The following is a 21,710-nucleotide window of genomic DNA, read 5'->3' on the forward strand; positions in this document are numbered from 1 at the left end:
TTTGGTAGCATTTAAAAATATATGATTACATGTTACAGAAGTTAATTTAGAAAGATTATGCTCAATCAACATAAAAATAGAAATAATAGTTTTCTTTTAAACGTTTTTCTGACCTTGAGTTATATAACTGATACAGAGCGTCATAGATCTGGCCTGATTTTAGTTTATTAACTATGAGAATGTACGGCAAAAGGTGGAAACTGCCTGTGCATTCTGCCAGGACTTACAAATATAAAAAAATAATGTTCACTATAAATAAAAGTGACAAAGAATGCTCATTGTCTTTGATTAGTACTAAATACAGATGCTTTAATGATTGTATGGGTTGAACAGGTTTTCATTGTAGTTAACAGGCAATGTTTTTACCAGTTATTATTGTTACATTTAACATTTTTTAATGAAGTACATCAAAAATGTAGGGTTTGTCAGTGTTAAACTTTAAACTCAGTTCAAAGTGAACTGACACGATTTGAATGACAGAAGCTCTTCATAAACTGTGGTCAAAGCTAAGGACTAAGAAAACCTTTGTTATGATGATTCTTTGGCATACTTTTGGAACTATGTCATATAACATGTCGAAATAGAGGAGCCCCTATGTACCTGCTTCCGTAATTATGATTTCTTAATATTTATTGTCATTTTGGCATTCTCAAATACCCTGCTCTTTTGTAGAAATTAGCTTTTTAATAAAGTCAGAGGAGAAGGTCAGTGATCTATTTCAGTCAGTGCAAAATGTTTTGTTGGCTTTGCTAAATGAAAATTGATATCTATTTATCTTTCTTTGAAAGGTCATCGCCTGAACTTTTGGCGTACAGATTTAGGGGTTATTGCTGATATTTTAATAGTGTTTTGGTTCATATAACAATCAGTCTTTGTAGTCCATAGAAATTAATATTGCAAAAGGAGAATAATTTAGAATTCTTCCTTAATAAATGTTATTGCAAGTCATTAGAGTTTCATGAAAGCACAGAAACATATGGAAAAGTCCCAGCAGAATAATTAGGAAAATTTCATATAGACAATATGCCATTCAAGTCTTCACAGAAGACTTAAGAAATTAACAGCGTAGGCACATTAAAGTGATTTCAGACTTGAAGTAAATGAATGTTTTGTTTGAATTTGAGAATATTTACAGTAGATTTTTGTTACATGTACTGTGTTTTCATCATTTCTACTTTGTTTCTTCTTTAACCCACATTTTTATTCATGTTTATTTGCCTATATTTGTTTACTTAGAGATTCATACACTGACTTATAGTTTTTTAGCGAGTGCTGCATCAAATTAATGAATTCTTCTGTAGATTTTTCACCTTTACATATCTCCTTATTCTTCCTTTGTTGAGCAAGTTATTTGTCCTCAGATCATTTTAATTGGAATGGAATCTAATATAGTTTTTAAAAGCTCTGGTAGGAGTGAATCATTATTGGAAGCCTTATAAAAATTCTGTTGATTCATTAGAAATTTATCATTATCGTCACATTTTTTCTTGGCTCATTCTGGCTCACTGCATGCTGGTTTCAGTGACATAACCCTTTTCACTGTCCTGAGCTTATAAGGGTGCCTGTCGAGAAAGCTGCCAAAGAGCCTGGAATGGAAATTATACACTAGTACAGTAAAGTGTAAATGCCTCGTTGGTTTCAGTGCCTTTAAACATCATATGGAGATCCTCAGATATGGTAGCTATGATCTCAGATGGGTAATTTGCCTTTTTTTTTTTTTTTTTTTTAAGAAATATAAACGGTAGGATTTAGGTGAACTAGAAGAGAACTAGGCAAAGGTAATATGGTTCATCCTGTCAGTTTGGGGAGGTTCTTTTATCTGTATCTAGAAACATTTCTCATTTCACTCGTTCTTTTCCATCTCCCTGGACTTGTTCTCTTCCTTTTCTTCACTGCTTACCCTTCAAATGTGGATACCATTATTGCACAGTAATACTTGATAATTGAGATACAATGGGTTTTAACAGAAGGTTTTTTGTGGGGTTTTTTGTATGTAGAGAAATTGTTTATTTTCATAATCAAATACTTAGACAAATTTAAAAACATTCGGCAGGCATATTTGTATATTATTTTCATCTGTCTGACTAGGTTCCCGTTTTTTCTTAGACTAATGAATTTTGATATATATACCATTTAAACCTTCCGTAATTTAGTCTATGTTGAAAAATCTTACAACTTTTAAAGTATTAAATGTGTAGGTCACTGTGAAAGTTACAAAACGTCAAGTTGAGGTAGAGAATAATAACAAATCCTTCGTGTATGATATACTTGTGAAATTTAAGATATCTCATTTTGTTTACCTCTTTTTTTTTCTGTTATATATTCAGGTACAGAAGGCTTGGGATTCAGCATCACTTCCCGGGATGTGACAATAGGTGGCTCAGCTCCAATTTATGTGAAAAACATCCTCCCACGAGGGGCTGCCATCCAGGATGGCCGACTGAAGGCGGGAGATAGACTCATAGAGGTGAGTGGCTTCGGATGTTCCATAATTCTTGAAAAGTTCCATTTTCAAGGGTCAGAGTCTTTTTAGCATTTTCATAAAATATGAAATTAAATTATATATCTTAGCAGAAGTATGCATCCTAAAACATTGTATTTCCGCTTCACTTTTACATTTCTCCGTGTTATTTGATGAGAAATGTCTTTTCATTTAGTTTACTCATAAATTTTTAGTTACTTGGACATTTGGTTTATGAGATAACATAACATTTGTCATTATGTAAGTACAGTGTCTGTTAGGTTATATTTCTGGATGACTTTAAATTTATGTCTGGCAGTATAGAAATGTTATCTCCTCTGGAATCAGAGCAGAGACAAATGAAGTAAATCAAAACAGTGTGTCTTGATGAGAAGAACAAGGAAATTTGGAAATGTCAGCGTGGAGAATGAATTGAGACATAAAAATCAAATGTCAGGGAAAAAAAGAAATAGTTTTTCAAAATTTCCTTTCTGTACCTCATGGGTTTCATTCCGTTCATTGGTCTTTGAAGCTATCTTTGACATACATAAAGATACATAATTTCTTATGTATGAAGTTTGTGTGAATGTTGTGCATATAGAAATGAAGGGGAGAAAGATGGAGAAAGAGGATACCTTGTTAGTGGTTTTTCTAGTGTTTTCTTTAGAAAACATAGTCTGTATTTTTAGCGGCAGGCACTGTGTTTCGTAATTATTAACCAGCATTTAAGTACTAATGTTAAATATATTGAATGGATAAACAACAAGGTCCTCCTGTACAGCACAGAGAACTATATTAAGTATCCCATGGTTAACCATAATGGAAAAGAATATTTAAACAAAGAATATATGTGTATGTATAACTGAATTATTTGGCTGTACAGCAGAAATTTATACAACATTGTAAATCAACTGTACTTAAATTAAGAAAAAAAAAACAAGTACTAATGTTAAAGTAAATTTTTATGACATTATCCTTTTTTCTTAACTTGTAGTTTCTTGTAGTTTTGAACTCCCCAGCTCCAGCTCTTATTCTAAAGACTTCTTGAAAAGTAACAGAGCAAAGGATTAGCTTCCAGGATTTTTTCCTGTGTCTACATTTTGGGCCTAGATTCCTTCAATCTTCCTCTTTCCTCTTTGTCTTGTTTGCATGACACCATGTTTTAAAGGGAGAGTGATAGAGGCCCAGTAAAAGGGAAGGTTTAAGTACAAACTGTGTTTAGGGTATCGTTTCCAGAAAGGGCCTCTTGTCCTCCGGCTGTAAGTTGGGTACTCTTAGTCCCCGTTTGTAGTTGTAGCTTGTTTTATTTAGGAAGTGTATCAGCTTATTTTTGCCTCTAAATCATAAAAAAGTCTGTCCTCTTCCTCCCGCTCTCTCCCTGCAGGGCCCCCGCCCTTCTTCCTTGCTAAAGGTAATCACTTTGTTTTTGTGCCTCCCTTTCATCATGTAATTGCTTTACTTGTGACACATCACAGAGGCTTTTGCTTTTCTTTTTGAGGAATGGAAGGGTCTGCGATCTGTATCTCTTCAGAATTAGGCTTTATCTTCTGTAGCTCTCAGGCATGTTTTAAACCTACCTCTCTAGTATCCTTGGTTGTATTTCTACAATATCAGCAGTTCTGTGGGCAAAAAGTTTTTCTGAGTATCTGGATATTTGCAAGCCTATATTTAAATCAAGTATCAAGTGACTAATTTTAAAAAATTATCTAGAAAATTTTTGCTTTCTTTGAACCTATTATTACTGACCTATTTCCTACAGTCCCTTGATAGTAATGCATTGAGCTATATAAGAAGGTTTCCAGTGGGGGAAAGGTTCCAGAACATTAAAACTACAGGAAAATTTTGATATTACAATTTAAGTGATATATTTAATTGCCTTAGACAAATGCTATTTCTGTCTAAAGAGAGTAATATAGAATACTTTGAAAAAGAAATTTCCACTCATTTCCGTTAAATATGTAGTGCTTGCTGATCATATTCTACTTTCTACAAAAAATGATGAGATTCCCCAGGAAGTGGTATTTTCAAATCTCTCTTTTTTTTTTTTTTCTGATAAAATTTTTTTCTTAAAACACTGAAAAATCTTGAGGTGAACTACTTCAAGCCCTCCAAAAATATTATTTAGTAGAGATTCTTCTTCAGTGTTTGCTTTTTAGGGATTAAAAATTTATCATCCTAATTTTCAATAAAATTTCAGTGAAAGCTAAAATGTTTTTACCAAAATATTTTTAGTGTGTTTTTACTATCTTCTGCAAGGGTGGCATCTTTTTATTTTGGTGTAAGGAAACGTGTGATGCACAAGGGCATCAAGATATCCCAGTTCAAAGCCAGGAAGTTTTGTGTTAACTTGGCGTTGTAGATATATTTGTATCTCTGGTTACTTGTTAATGCACTAGTGGCTGTGCTTTTGGTTTAATGATAAGACCTGAAGGATTGACTGCTTCCTGCCTCACTTCCAGGTAACTGCTCTGCATTTCTTTACTAGCCCCAGCAGCCTGGCGGTTACCAGATCAGGGCAGAATGTACCACGCAATGAACCATGTTCCGTGGCAGACACGATCAGTTCTAGAATGTGTGTCTCGTCTCTTGTTATCTGTTTGCCCAGTATTGCAGCTGAAAACTTTTTGTCTGTTTTAGGTAAATGGCGTTGATCTAGCAGGCAAATCCCAGGAGGAAGTTGTTTCCCTGTTGAGAAGCACCAAGATGGAAGGGACCGTGAGCCTTCTGGTCTTTCGCCAAGAAGATGCCTTCCACCCAAGGGAACTGGTGTGTAAATTCAGAGCAGATGAAAGGTTTCTGATGTACCTGAGGCAGGGATCTGGGCTAGCGACCCGCTGGCCAGTGTTTATTAAGAGACTTTCCAAGCAGTTTCTATATTTTATATATCTTTCAGCCTTAGCATAATACAAGCATTCCTTCCTCATATTTCTTCTGTTTTGGAAACAGATATCCATAATGTTGAGTGCAAGAGTATTTGAAAATCAGATTGCAGGGATATTTTCTAGGACAGCAAATGTTTATTACTGAACACTTTTAGATGGACTGATTGAATACAGAGATGTCGATTATTCCATAACTGTCACTTCAAAGGCTGTTGTTGAAAGCTTGCCATCTTCTCCACTACATATGACAAATTTTCATATTTCAAGTTTTCATGGTACATGTAGCTAAGCCAAATAAAGATGCTTGCTTACTGTTGTATGAAAAAGAGGACCTTAATTAAATACTCTTATTGAAAGTAAAAAGACCTGAGTTGCAATAAGCCCCAGGGCCATTAATTCCTAACATAGACATTATTTAGAATGACATAAATGAAATGAAAAGGCATTTGTTTGCAAACTATTTATTTCACTTTTTATACATATGTCAGTGCATCTAAATATTAGATAGGGGTATTTACATAGTATTTGTGTGAATGAAATCTGTATATTAAATTGACATAGTTCTTAGTGTTTTTCTGCAAAAAGTGGTAGGTTTCATTTATGTGTAGAAATAATATAATGGGAGGAATCACCTTTATCTTTTGTTTTGATGTGGTAGGAAAATTGTTTTACTTCAAGTACAAGTGGTATTTTAAATATTTCACAACAGATTCTAGTTGGGTCATTTTAGGACATTTGACCTGTCTTTCAGATAGCTTTTAGCTTTATCTAAACAATAATGAATCCATATATACTAGAGTGGTTTTAGGGACGCAGTAGGTTTTAGGGACGCAGTTCCCAAATTTGTCCGATTACCCTAATTCTCTTAGGCTAATCCTTCAAGGATGGATGTGTCATGGTTAATAAAAATTTCCTTTTATTATAAAACAGATAAATTTTAGTCTTGGGAATATCCCACCTCTTGGTTGCACACACACACTGACAATTTACTATGATTTCATGGAAATTTCAGATTGTGCTAGGGCTGAAAACGGAACACTTGTGTTTTAAGTAGATTTTGAGAAATGATGAAAACTTCTTTATTTCTGTTTAGAAATGTTTAATGCATTATTTCTCAATTTAAATTTGGTTTTCCATTTTCCCCCCACTGTTATCCAATTCTGTGCTTTAAATGCCACCTGATCCTAAATCTGGAGTTGTCTCTATTAAATTGTAAATGAGCAGTTAAAAAAAATTAAAAAAAACACGAAGCTTTAGATGCGATAAAGCTTTAGTCCTTCCTCAGTGTATCTGAGCCTGGGTGATAGTTGGCATTATTAGGTTGCCAAAGCTTAAACACTGCTCTTACAGCCGTTCCCGAGTCAGTGCCAGCACAGACCAGCTTAAGGTTATTCAGGTTCTTCTGGTCCAATTTTGATCTTCCAGGCTTCTGTTTTCCCCTTCTGCTGCCTCCTTTTTTTTTTTTTTCTTGGTTATTTAATTTATTGCTTGTGAGCTTTTCATTAAGGAGTGAGCCAGTAGGCCGTCAGTTTATTCACGTTGCAGCTGCTATTCAAGGTTTTAAAGAAAGAAAATTCTGAAAACTTAAAGGAGTGCATTGAAAATGATCTTTCAATCCAATTAACAGAACTCTTTTCCTCTGTTTGGGGTGTCTGTGTTTAAATTCTGTGTCTAAAACAAAATACTTTTATCAATAGGTGTCCTTTTTTTTTTTTTTAATAAGTCAACCTTGTAACTATCTATTAATTAATACAACTCTAGAATACATGAAAAAAAATCACATTTATAACCTGTGTAATATTGTAAAGTATAATGCTTGTGGTTCAGACTGTTATTATCTGGTCTAGCTATCAAATTACAATATACCTTATAATTTAGACTTAGTTGGGAAAATTAGAAAACAAAATTAGAAACAGTGCCAGGAATAGAAAAGCAGTTTCGTGAGATGTTTTCCTCCAGATAATAAACTCATGATATACTGTGAATGAGCAAGTAAAAATTCACATCTAGAACAATTTTTTTAAACAACCCCGCCCACACACATACACACACATAAGATAATATAACCACATCCATGAAAGTTTGCAAGACAGAGTAATATATCAGCCATAATATAATCACCCTCTATATATTTTGTAGATTTTAAGAACAAACAATTTTTCCTTGAGAGTAAAGCTTTGTGTCCCTGTGTGTTGAAGATGGCTTTGGTCAGTCTGTATTTATGTTTTTCTTCAATTCTTCTAGAATGCAGAGCCAAGCCAGATGCAGATTCCAAAAGAAACGGTAAGAGCTTTGTCTTTTGCAGGATGCAGAGATGTTGGAAAGATAAATTGAACTAACTTCTTACTAATTAATTACAAAGTTATTTGTCCTCTCTTTTCTTGGCTCATAATAGATCCTAATATACAAAGATTTATTAAATCCCAAAGTGGTCTTACCTTAAGTGACTTATTGCTACTACCCCAAATGAAGAATATTTTGTGATTATTTTTGATCAGACAGTGATAAAAAAGAGACATTAAAGACTTTCCTATTCACCTGCATATTAAGAGGGAGCAAAATTGGTGAGCTTAGTAGTTTAACATCTATCTATCTATCTCTATATATATAGCTTTCATGAGTTGTGAAGTGCTATAAGTGGCTACAAAAATGAAAAAATGAAAAAAGAAAACAATTCAGGCATAGAAAAAATAGGGAGGGCTAAAAGTACAATAAAAATGTATCATAAACATGAAAAATAAAATATCAGCAATTAGACTAAACATATTGTCATAATAACTTATATTTAATATGTTATTTATTATCAGTTATTATAGTGTATTTTAAGGGGCTAATTCTCCTAACCGAAGTAACTTTTCACAGCTTAGATTAAAAAGCAAAACATAGGTGTTTAGAAGATAAATCCTAATACAGGCTGAAAATAAAGGAATAAGTTGAGTACTAACGGGTGGTACTAACATAATGAAAGTAAGGATTGCCGTATCAGTCTCTGAACTTCTCTTCTTTTTTGTGTGGGTGCATTGCATGGGGAAAAAAGAGAGGGTGTTTTATATTGACACATGATATCATCTGGTAGAAATTCCAACAGTCAGGATCTTTTATATATTAAACAGCACAGCACAAACACATGTCATTCCCAAACCTTTGTGAGTAAAATGAAAATTTAGCAAAACCAGACCCATGGTGGCTGATGCTAATACGTATTTTTACAAATTTGGCATGTTAGATAGACAGATAAAGTAAGAATATGAAGAAATTGGATAACATAATTAACACTAATAATAGCATTACATAATTTAATTTTTCTTGACACATTCATAACCAGACAACTTTGAACCTAATAAGCAAACAAAATGTTATTTTCAAATATTCCATCATTACAAAAATGGATGAATAATCAGACCTCAGAGGAAAATCAGTAAACAACCTTGAGAACATTACACATTCATAAGTACAGGTTGTAGGAAATTCACAGCCTTCATTTTGTACCCATTAAATCAATAGGTCTGTGATAGTTAATCAGAATCACAATAGTATTTGTGTGTGTGTGTGTGTGCGCGCGCGCGTGTGTGTGTGTGGTGTGATGGCGGGTATATTGAGAGGTGAGGGGAAATTGGACAAGTTGATTCTGAAGAGTCAAGTGGGACACAAGAATGATTTATTTTAAAAGATAATAATTATAGCAAAATGTACTTTAAAGCTAAAATACTTAAAATAGCATGATATTGTTATAGGAACAGACAAGTAGATCATTGAAACACATCGATGATGTAAGCAGTCCCAGTGTTTACGTGTTGTGTGCATGTTTGTTAAAGGAGACATTTCAGAATAGCAGTAAAGAGTGGTTTGTTTACGTTTAGAACAATTGGCCATTCACTTAAAAAAGTTAGATTCCTTTTTCTCACCATACACCAAAATAAATCCCAGTTAATATGAAATTAAACCTAAAAACATACCCAAAAGTATTGAGAAAATATGTGAAAAATTTCTCTGTTAACTTTGGAAAGTCAATGCTTATCCCAGCATGACAAAGCCAAAATGTCCTAAGAGAGTAGATTGATAGATTTGTTTATATATATTAAAAACCTTTCAGAGCAATAACCACACCATGAAAGAGTTGCAAGATAAATGCTAAAGGCATTTTGCAACGTGATCCTTGGGTGAAGAACCACTCTTTGGTGTTTGGAATCTTAATATCATAGAACTTTTTTGGAAAAGCGAATGACTTCACACATAAACTATATCTGTTTATGCCGAAGATGATCTGAGATGGAAAATGATGATATAAGCAGTAAAGATAGGTGTGTTCTTTCAAAACATTTAGTCACTCCTTGTGAGGAGATCGAGGATTAGCTCTGAAGTTTTCAATCGCTAACAGGAAGAAGCAGCTTTGGCTTTAAATGTGGTATTCCGTTGAGAATGTCTAGGTTTGTTCTACTCTACTCCTCACCCACAAGATTTTTGTGTTCTTGATAGCATGGCCAGAGTAAATGACAATTCAGTCACCTTAACAAAAGAGATGATATATGTGTATGTGTGTCTGACTTGCAATTACAAATGGGAATTTTTTTCTGATAAGCGTTTTCCAAGCTAAGTTAAAGAAAGTACAGTTTTTTTGTTTGTTTGTTTTTGTTTTTGTCTAAATGTTTTCTTTTCGGTTTCTTATTCTTTCTTTTCTCTCTCACATCTGGGCCTCTCTTTCTACTCCTGCTAGGTGATATACCATTTTGGGCTGTTAAAGGCTTCATGTTAAAATTATAATTTAAAAATTGAATTCCAGGATCTCTGCTTCTCTCTGTCTTTTGATGGCAAATCATTAAATTTATTCAAGTTGCAAAATTCTCTGTTATTACTTAAACTTTCCGTGATTGTAAGCACTTTGAGAATGGAATGTCCTGAAGCTCAATTAGTTTGTTTGTTAGTTGATTATCACAATGACTCCCAGAACTGATTAAGTCCAAGAAATTTTAAAAAAGGTCATTTAGGTAGATGAGTAGGGCTGTACCAATAGTTGGTAGACCCTTTAAATATCTGAGATGCAGGTTTCTTGTACATCTTCTAAGTATTGTATTAATTAGTGAGAGTGGGCAACTAGAAACCCTACTGAATTTTAGGTTATCTATACATTCAAAATTGGACAAAAAGCTGAATTATTTAGCAGAGGCTCAAGCTCACTTGTTCCATATCCTGAACAAACTCCTTTGCCTTTGAAATGTTTATTCACTTGATAGTTTGTTCCTTTGGATGTCCAGGTTGGACAAGACAATACATGGGTGTATTAGTCAGGGTTCTCCAGAGAAACAGGACCAATGGGATGTGTAGATATATAGACAGAGATTTATTTTAAAGAATTGTTTTGTGTGATTATAAAGGCTGGAAAGTCCAAATCTGCAGTGTGGGCCAGTAGGCAAAGACCTAGCAGAGCCCATGGTGCAGATGAAGTCCAAACGCAGTCTGCCAGAGGATTCCCCCTTGCTCAGGAAGGCCTGTCTTACTGTTCTGTTTTCTGATTGGATGAGGCCCAGTCACATTGTGGAGCACAATCTGTTTTATTCAGAGTTCACAAATGTAAATGTTAATCTCATCCAAAAACACTTCCCAAGTGAACACAAAAGTAACCATCACAATGAAGTAGTGAATTTACCTACAGGCTATCAGGCCTTGACTTACCAAAGTGCCAGTTTCTTCTTTGGGCTTCAAAGAACTATGCAAACCTGCTTAGGAAGGCACCCAAGAACTCTTTGGTAAGATCCATGTAAGAATATAATTGTACATAAAACATACTCAGAGCTACTGGATAGAAGTAGGGCTTTAGAAAATAATAGTGTTTAGAGATGATACTAGACCATATGGATAAGACATAAAACATGCTTAAATGTCAAGAATTCAACATTCATTCTAAGAGTTAGTGAGATCTTCCTGTAGAAACTGCAAGGATACATTGAGGAGATTTGGGGACCCTCCCTGAAGATCAGGAAGCATCTTGATAAGCTAACTTCAGACAGGTTATAATCTTGATTTGGAAATTTAATGAACTAGTCAATAAGCATGGTCATAGACTTATTAAACTAATGGTTGTGGTATATCAAGTTAAGCCTACCATGTTGACCCCACTGTAAATTAAGAAAACAGTTGAAGGAATTAAGAAAACAGTCCCATTTACAGTAGGATCAAGAAGAAGAAAATACTTAGGAATAAATTTAACCGAGGAGATAAAAGACCTGCACACTGAACACTGTAAGACATTGATGAAAGAAATTGAAACAGACAAAAATAAATGGAGTTATATTCCGTACTCACAGGTTGGAAGAATTAATATTGTTCAAACGTCCATATTACCCAAAGCCATCTACAGATTCAGTGCAATCCCTGTCAAAATGCTGATGGCATTTTTCCCAGAAATAGGAAAAAAATAAAACTAAAATTCACTGAAACCATATTGAATCTATTGGTTTGATACTGGTATAAAAAGAGACATATAGAACAGAATAGAGAGCCCAGAAATAAACCCACACATATATGGTTAATTGATTTATGACAGAGAAGCCAAGAATATGCAATGGGGAAAGGGTAGTCTCTTCAATAAATGGCGATGGGAAAACTGGATTGTCACAGGAAAAAGAATGAAGCTGGTCTCCTATTGTACACCGTGTACAAAAACCAACTCAAAATGGATTAAAGATTTGAATGTAAGACCCAAAACCATAAAACTCCTAGAAGAAAACATATGGGGTAAGCACATTGACATTGGTCTTGATGATGAATTTTTGTACTTGACACCAAAAGTAAAAATAAACAAATTAGACTACATCAAATACAAAGCCTTCTGCACAGCAAAAGAAACCAATGAAATGAAAAGACAACCTCTGGAATAGTAGAACATATTTACAAATCATATATCTGATAATGGATTAATATCCAAAACATATAAAGAACTCAGAAGTCAATAGCAAAAAGATAAACAATCTGATTAGAAAATGGGCAGAAGAACTGAATAGACATTCTTCCAAAGAAGACATACTGATGGCCAACAGGTACATTAAAAGGTGCTCAACATCACCAATCCTCAGAGAAATGTAAATCAAAACCACAATGAGATATCACTTCACATCTATTAGAATGGTCATCAGAAGGACAGGAGATAACAAGTTGTGAGGATGTGGAAAAAAGGGAACCCTTGTGTGCTATTTGTGGGAATGTAAATTGGTGCAGCCACCGTGGAAAACAGTGTGGAGTTATCTCAAAAAATTAAAGATAAAACTACCATATGATCTAGCAATGCCATTTCTGGGTATTTATTCAGAGGAAAAGAAATCTGGATCTTGAAGAGATATCTGCACTCCTATGTTCATTGCAGCACTTTTTACAATAGCCAAGATGTGGAAACAACCTAAATGTCCACCAGTGGATGAATGGATAAAGAAGATGTATGTGTGTGTATATATATGTGTGTGTGAGTGTGTGTGTGTATACACACACACATATATGTTATATGTATACATATATATATTGTATATCACTTACATGTGGAATCTAAAAAAGCCAAACTCAGAGAAACAGAGACAAGAATGGTGGTAATGAGGACCAAGGGGATGAGGGAAAAAAGGAGATGTTGGGATTTCCCTGGTGGCGCAGTGGTTAAGAATGCGCTTGCCAATGCAGGGGACCTGGGTTTGAGCCCTGGTCCGGGAAGATCCCACATGCCACGGAGCAACTAAGCCTGTGCGCCACAACTACTGAGCCTGTGCTCTGGAGCCCACGGGCCACAACTATTGAGCCCACACGCCTAGAGCCCGTGCACCACAACGAAGAGTAGCCCCCGCTCGCCACAACTAGAGAAAGCCTGCGCACAGCAATGAAGACCCAACGCAGCCAAAATTAAAATATAAGTAAATAAATGTATTTTTTAAAAAAGATGTTGGTCAAAGAGTATAAACTTCTAGTTATAAGACGAGTAAGTTCTGGGGATCTAATGTAGAGCATGGTGATTATTGTTAATAATACTGTATTATATACTCAAAAGTTGCTAGGAGAGTAGATCTTAAATGTTCTTGCCACAGAAAAGAAATGGTAATTTTGTGGTATGATGGAGGTGTATTAGCTAAGCTGTGATGGTAATCATTTTGCAATATATACATGTACTAAATCAACACTCTGTGCACCCTAAATTTACAGTGTTATATGTCAAATATACCTCAACAAAGCTGGGAAAAATAGTCAAATCAGACAAAGCAAATAGGGAGCCCCAAATGGGGGACTGAATTATGGGTTGTTACATCTTCATCCAAAACTTTGTATAAGTTATTTGGGATAAACTGATCATCAGACATTTCTTTAGGCCTATAATGTAAATTAATTTCAATATCCTAGGTAACACAGATGAAAGAGTACAAAATTCTCTAATTTGAGTTTTTGTTGAAGATTTATACTGTCACACACTAATCATATGCTAACCTCAATAGTTTGGTTTTGAGCATCAAATGTTGCTATTATGGGCTTCCCTGGTGGCGCAGTGGTTGAGAATCCGCCTCCCGATGCAGGTGACACGGGTTCGTGCCCCGGTCTGGGAGGATCCCACATGCCGTGGAGCGACTGGGCCCATGAGCCATGGCCGCTGAGCTTGCGCGTCCGGAGCCTGTGCTCCGCAACGGGAGAGGCCACAACAGTGAGGCCCGCGTACCAAAAAAAAAAAAAAAAAAAAATGTTGCTATTATCACAAAGAATTTTATAAAATGTGTTCTGTTTCTAGTGCTTTAAATACTCAAACTTATTTTAAAGTCATGATTCAATGAAATACTTTTCAATTCAAATGACTCAAACTTAGTTTAAAACAGTCTTATTCCAAGATTAGGATAGAATAATATTTTCATGATCTTACAAAAATAGTAATGATTTTGTATAGTGAATCTCCATCAGTTTTTAGGGGATTCATTTGAAATTCCCTACTTTTACTATAATAAGTTAAGGATTTCCTAATGTTTGGTGTATTTTCCTTTGGGGAACATATCTTAGTTATTTTTTATTGTCCTCCTTTTGTTGTATAGTGGTAAAAAGTAATATCTTTAAAATTTATTCTATGATATTTTTTTGTTATTGAACTCAAATTATTTTAAACATTATGTTGGTAGTAATGTCTGTATTTAAAATAACTGTTTTAGATATAGCAAAACTATTCTGGATTAATTACTACATGCAATTTTTATTCTAAAACATCATGCTGTCACAAAAGTTTTAAGAATAGCCTAAGGAACTCCAGTATACCCTTCTCCCACATTCCCCAATTGTTAATATTTTGCCACATTTGATATGTAATTTTCTTCCATCATCCCCCTTTCCCCTCCCTGTAATTTTTCCTCCTTTCCTTCCTACTATATAAGTTTTTTCAGAATTGAGATAAATTGTAGATGTAACTCCTCTTTATCTGTAAATTTTTAGTGTGTGTACTAGATCATATGGTAGTTTTATCTTTAATAAGAACAAGGACATTTTCTTATATAATGTTTAGTTACCAAAGCCATGAAATTAACATTGACTTAACATTGTTGTATTACCCGTTGTCTCAGTTAGTGTCCTTCATGGTGTGCAAATGTGAACAAATGAACGAATACATAAGAAACAAATCCTTTGGATCACACCTGGCATCTAGTTGTCATGCCTCTTTAGTCGTTGTTGTTGTTTTGCGGTACGTGGGCCTCTCACTGTTGTGGCCTCTCCCGTTGCGGAGCACAGGCTCCGGACGCGCAGGCTCAGCGGCCATGGCTCACGGGCCCAGCCGCTCCGGGGCATGTGGGATCTTCCCGGACCGGGGCACGAACCAGTGTCCCCTGCAAAGGCAGGCACACTCTCAACCACTGAGCCACCAGGGAAGCCCTTTAGTCGTTTTTAATCTGGAACATTTCTTCAGTTTACCTTTGCCTTTCATTTTTGAAGAGCAAATTACTTTGAGAATGTCCCCAATTTGGGTTTGTGTGACATTTCTTTGATTAAGGATTTTTCTGGCTTCACATTACAGATTAACAACTGTACCAAACCTTTTTTATTTTTTCTCCCCAGAATTTTTAGCATCAAGCAAAACATTTTAAAATTCTTTAAATGTTATTTATTTTACGTCTACTGTTTAAATCAGAAAAGATCATAATAAAGCCAGATGTGACATTTTAACTTTGCTAATAAGAATAATTAAAATATCAACACAAATAGCATGCATAAACATTTATCTCACATATGGGATAAATTAAAATATATAGCTTAAAGAAACTGGAGGGTTATTCCTTTATGCAAAAAAAAACCCACCATAACTTCTCTATTTAAAAAATCCTCCCCTTGAGGGCGTCCCTGGTGGCGCAGTGGTTGAGAGCCCACCTGCCGATGCAGGGGACACGGGTTCGTGCCCTGGTCCGGGAAGATCCCACGTGCTGCGGAGCGGCTGGGCCCGTGAGCCATGGCCGCTGAGCCTGCGCGTCCAGAGCCTGTGCTCCGCAACGGGAGAGGCCACAACAGTGAGAGGCCCGCGTTCCGAAAAATAAAAAAATAAAAATAAATAAAAAATCCTCCCCTTGATTAAAACCATAAATGGTTGTTATCATTTGTCTGCTCTACCTGCATATTATTTAATCTCTAGATATAAATAAGTGTATTTTCTCTTTAACTTGTATGAAAACAGGTGTTAAGTGTGAGAATACGATGACATAATTTCTTTTTAACATCCATCATAAGGTTTTCCTTCCTAGCCTGTCATCCCCATCCCAGCACCAATCTCTGCCCAATGATTATGTTTCGTCCACGTAATATAATCAACTTTTACTATCTTGTTACCCATTTTGCAGATTAACTGCAGACTTAGAGTGGCCTATGGGCCAGCTGTCTCCCCTTAGCAATTGGGGCTTGTTTGGAGAGGAAGGAAAACTGGTCTTTAGTGCTGATCATTTGTGGCTGTTTTTCTGTCTCGCTGCAGATATGTGTGTATCTTTCCTGCTGTTCTGAGGATAGCGGGAAAGTAAATAGCTTTCATACTGCCCATGCAGTAGGTTCCCTACTTCTAATATGCTTAGCAAAAATGCCCTGTTTTTCTGGACATTAGAAGGCAAAAATGCCAATGGAGTAATGGCCAAGGGAAAACATGACAGGTTGCATTGATAGAAAATCACTTGGGGTACATACATGTCTGTACATGAGGGACATAATGTGCACTTGAGTGACATTCATGTCCAAATGGCTTGAGGAGCAAGTTAAAGGGAAACAAAATATTTATCATGTTTCCTTAGAAGGAACTTGACTCAAGAAACAGTTGAGATAGTACAGAATCTAGATGGAGTAACAATCGAAGGTGATAGAAAATTAGCTTCTCCTTTCTATCAGAATGAAGAGATCCCCATACTAGTAAGATTTTGGAAAAATTCTCAATAAAGTAGCCTTAAAACTGGTTTTTCGGGCTTCCCTGGTGGCTCAGTGGTTGAGAGTCCGCCTGCCGATGCAGGGGACGCGGGTTCGTGCCCCGGTCCGGGAAGATCCCACATGCCGCGGAGCGGCTGGGCCCGCGAACCACGGCTGCTGGGCCTGTGCGTCCGGAGCCTGTGCTCCGCAACGGGAGAGGCCACAACAATGAGAGGCCCGCGTACCACCAAAAAAAAAAAAAAAAAAAAAAAAGTTTTTAAAGAGCAAATTATTTCAAACATTTTGCTGCCAGAGAATTAAGTTCTCAAAGCTGGAATTAATTTCAGTCTTATGTCAAGAGCCAAATGGATTGATAATGCAATATCAAAGGAAAAGTACAATTTCTCACTTAAATGTTTTTAATGATAATAATGACTTAAGACTTGATAAGAAAGCTGAAAAAGGATATTATATCCGTCTGCAGTTTTCATAGGAAATGAAACTTTCCCATAGAGAATACATTCTCCTTTAAGACAGGTTCAGAGCAGGGTATGTCAGGAAGTGACTTGAACTTGATTAAAATTTCTCTTCATATATTCAGTCAGCTCCTTATCTTGATTTTTCAAGTAGAAGAAAAATGAGAATTTTAAGCCTTTGTAAAACATTATGGAAATGTCAAAATCAGTAAACGTTAAAAAGCCAAACAAGATATAAATCATTAAGTGACAATTAAGAACCTTCCAGATTTGAGGCAAATAAACGTACTGAATGATCAGATCGAAATGTGTCCAGTTAAGGACTATCTTTGGTTTCCATGTCTTTTCAAGTGCAACTTTCCCAGGAATATAAATACTGATTCTGATTCACAGAGTGAATTTTATCTTTCAGTTACTTCTGAATTTAAAGTAGGAGGGGCTGTAGTGTGTTTTGATACTATTTTGTATTTCAAACATCAGAAACAGATTTTATATTGAAGTAGCTGTATTCGTTCACACAAGGTCTTTATTTACTACTCTTGAATTGTTTTGAACCATATGGATGAAAATAAAATTTTAAGAGCAAAACAAGTATATAAAGATAGTATAGTAAATATGATGTCAATAGTAAATATGTCATAGTAAATATGATGCATAGTAAATATGATGTCAATATTTTGATATGAGTATGTAATATTTATTTCTCCCAAATCCATTGATTTTATTTGAGCTGTAATTATTCTCTAGGAATATTTTAAGTGTAAAAAGGCTTTTATAATGGGCAGATATAGGCTTTATTTTGATTTTGATACTGAAATATATTTACTTTGTATAGTTAACATACTATCCCTCTGTATCTTTTCAAGTTGTTCTTTCTTTAATATTCTTTATTATATATATATAGTTTTCCTGTTTTTAACATATTAACGATTTTTTTTTAAAACACACCTTGTCCTGATAACTATGAGGCTATCTTTTGAGAGGCACAAAGAATGTTAACAATGAATATTAGTAAATTAGAAACTTTGAAAAATCATGTTATGGATTTGGAGATTTAAAAATAACATATCTTTTGTATTATGATAATCTTTTTAAAAAATCTCTTACTGATACACTCTGTACTTCCAAAAATTATTTCATCTAATTGAGATTTCTGCAATTGCATGTTAAATCTCCAAATTATTATTAAAAATTAATATTAAAATTATTTTATCATTATTATGTTAAGTTTGATAATTATTAGAAAAATTTTAAAAATGTGTTGAGAGACAAAGAAAAAAAACTGAAGTCTACCTACATTTCCATTGCTGTGCAATAGGCTTTCATGTGTGTAATTGAACATTCTTTAAAAGTGTAATCTTTAAAGGATGCGTTATATTCCAGCCTAATTACATACCATTAGATGTTGAACCATTAGCTGTTGAACCATTCTTTAAGTATAATTTGATACTTCCAGCTTGAATGAATAGGTGGATGCTGGAGAAATATTCCAAAATTACAAAAAGAGAAGGAGGAAAAGTTGTGACGAGGCATTTCGTTGTGATTTAAAGAGTTTGTGCCACATGTCTGTTATGTGACATAAAATGAAATGCTGAATTTGATAAAGAATTCTGGCCTCGTCTGTTTGGAGATGGCCAGTGTAGAGCTGGGATCCCTGAAGAGGATTACAGAAGGCAGATGCCTTCCTCTTCCGGTGTCCGACATTTTTATATGTCATCTCATTGCCTTTCATCAGGTTATACTTGAAGCATTCATTTCCTCCCTGCTGTTTTAGGGGAGCTGAGCAAAAGTCCGTGTATCTCAAACGTGTCGGGTTCTGCAACAGTCTCCTTATGCCCTCGATGGCTACAATTACGAAGTCACAGCCGGCATATACAACTCTTTAATTAAACAATAATGCTTGAATAATATCCCCAGCTGTAGATGTATCATACAGTACTGTGGAAAAAAATTTCTCTAATGTTGTTTATCTCTACTTTGTCTCACAAATGTCGAAGGTTAAAACTCTCTAGTGACTCTCTGAAAATGAATACCGTTTTTTCTGCTGACTTTGTATCATCAGGATTTGTTACTGTTTGTGAATAAAATGATGCACCCTTAGTGAACATTAAACTATTAATAACATTGAAAATTTCTTCGTGAAAAACAAAGGGACAAATGAGTTATATTTATTTATTTTGATTTCCTGCTGTTACTGTTTTTCTCCTGTGGTTTAGAATATATAAAGAGATTTTTTTAAATCCCGCAAAAAACAAAAAAACAAACCAGAACTCTGAGTCTACGTGAGTTTAGTCCTTCTGCTACATTTTTTTCCCCATATTTCTCGGAATCTGGTTTAGGTTTGTTTGAATATTGAAACAAGTACCGCATACAAATATTAGCAGCTGGTTCCAGGAATCATCTGGAGGGAGTGCAGATGCGCTGTTATCATGGATCTTGTTGTGGAACTTTGGTGGAGATACTGTGCCTGTTATGATTAAAGAACTGCTCATTAGCAGTCCTTAAAATAACAGAAAGAAACATTGGAATATAATGCGCAGTTTTGTTTCCTGTTAGAAAGCAGAAGATGAGGATACTGTTCTCACACCTGATGGCACCAGGGAATTTCTGACATTTGAAGTTCCGCTGAATGATTCGGGATCTGCCGGTCTTGGCGTCAGTGTCAAAGGTAACCGGTCAAAGGAGAACCACGCAGATTTAGGAATCTTCGTCAAGTCCATTATTAATGGAGGAGCAGCATCTAAAGTAAGCAAATGTCAACATTATCAAGCTTATGCTCATTCGCAAAAATGTTTAATTACAGCCCTCTTCTTATTTTGGAAACATGGAAGAGGTAGGGGCGAATTCTTTCCTCTACCCTCTTAGATTCTGTTTCTGTGGCCTGTGAATTAAACCAACAAAAGACAGGTTAACAGGAGAAAATGTTTACAAATTTGACTGATGGGGGCTCCACAGGAAAAGTGAAAACCTAAAGAAGCAGTTAGACTTGGAAGCTTGTATACCATCAAATGCTGATAAAGTGTGGAGTAGGGATTAGACAGAGAAAGAGGGTTCAGACTTGCAGGTGTGGTAAATAGTGGGATGGTAAATGTATGAAGGAAACCGATGGTAGAAAAGGCTTATTTTGTAGGCTCATCTCAGTGCATCTCTGTCTCTGGTGGTGAGGGTCATTCTCTCCTTCCAGGGTGTGGAGAAGAGAGGGGGCACCTTCACAAGGAGAACTTTATGTCCACATTCAGCCAGGAGCAGGGAGAACAGAGCCCCCTTCCTGTGTCTGCCACTTCTCAGTTGCCTTCTGCTAAAATAATCCCCATGCCAAAGCGGCGTGTTTTGGGGTAGTGTATTCTGATACCCTGTAACACTTAAATGTTTTCAGTTTTCTTCCCAATACCCCATCCGTGATCAAACAACTAGTGCAATCTCAGTGATCTCTCACTGAGAGGAATTCATATCTTCGACTCCCCGTTTTTGGTCTCACAGAATTCACAGCCCGTGGTCATTACAGTGAAATGGAGAGTATCTCTGCAAAGACTTAGCTCAGGTTCTGGCACGGAACTAACCTACTGGAAAGGTTACTCTCTTCCCCTCCCCTCTCAACCCCTCCCATGGGTCACTTCTCCTGTTTCCCAGTCTAGAGAAAAATTTCCTGGCTGTCTGTGAAGGGGGCACTTCTCTGCAATTGTCTGAGAGCCTGGAGCTTTTGGCTGTTGTAAATAACCTCTCTGGGTGTCTCTGGAAGCAGGAAAGTAATCACTTTGTGTCCTATGAATTAGTATGCTATTTTGGTAAACAGATTATGATAATGACTTGATTTACAAATGTATAAATGATTGAAGTAGACACAGGCTGCAAGGGCTGCTTACGTATTATTATGCCGGTGTTCAGTTGGGCATAATCCATTCGCATTCAAGCCCTTTTCTCTTTCTTTTTGCTTTGTTTTTATTTATTTTTTTAACGAACGAAAGGGAAAGCCGCTTCTTTTGTCACAGACTATTTCATGGCACTTATTTTTCACCTGCCTCCTTCCCAGGACGGGAGGCTTCGGGTGAATGATCAACTGATAGCAGTGAATGGAGAATCCCTGTTGGGCAAGACAAACCAGGATGCCATGGAAACCCTGCGGAGGTCCATGTCCACCGAAGGGAACAGGCGGGGGATGATCCAGCTCATTGTGGCGAGGAGACTAACCAAAGGCACCGAGGTAAAGAATGAGAAAGACAAAAGGCATCTGAATGGTCGTAGGGCCCAGTTCCTCCCTAGCACTGGGCCAAGACTGGCAGGTCCAGGGGCTTCACCTTGAAAGCCTCTCAGTTATCTTCGCTGGCTGGAGTTTATTGTACTGTCAGTGGATGGTGATTTGTTAATTCTTAATTCTGCGATCAAAACACCCCTAAGTGTGCAGTAGTATTTCTATTGCCACCTCAACAGATAACACTGGGATCTCGAAGGCCCCGTTAGCTGGGTTCAAGAGACAGGGCCACGCCTTCCTGCTCAGAGCCCGCACTTTCTCTTCTGTTC

The 21,710-nt window shown here is 36.0% G+C and overlaps 1 protein-coding gene across 49 annotated transcripts in view; it reads left to right on the forward strand.

Moving 5' to 3' along the window:
• Nucleotides 1-21,710, forward strand: part of PARD3 (par-3 family cell polarity regulator) — a 704,173-nt gene that overhangs the window by 370,115 nt on the left and 312,348 nt on the right. For all 49 annotated transcript variants that reach the window (XM_067030330.1, XM_067030326.1, XM_067030325.1 and 46 more), the window contains 5 exons: nucleotides 2,328-2,467; nucleotides 5,099-5,227; nucleotides 7,588-7,626; nucleotides 19,749-19,937; nucleotides 21,223-21,393. In XM_067030330.1, the coding sequence (XP_066886431.1) occupies nucleotides 2,328-2,467; nucleotides 5,099-5,227; nucleotides 7,588-7,626; nucleotides 19,749-19,937; nucleotides 21,223-21,393 (668 nt within the window). The remainder of the gene's footprint in view (nucleotides 1-2,327; nucleotides 2,468-5,098; nucleotides 5,228-7,587; nucleotides 7,627-19,748; nucleotides 19,938-21,222; nucleotides 21,394-21,710) is intronic.

The sequence above is a fragment of the Kogia breviceps genome, chromosome 3, assembly GCF_026419965.1.
Source record: "Kogia breviceps isolate mKogBre1 chromosome 3, mKogBre1 haplotype 1, whole genome shotgun sequence".
NCBI classification, from domain to species: Eukaryota; Metazoa; Chordata; class Mammalia; order Artiodactyla; family Physeteridae; genus Kogia; species Kogia breviceps.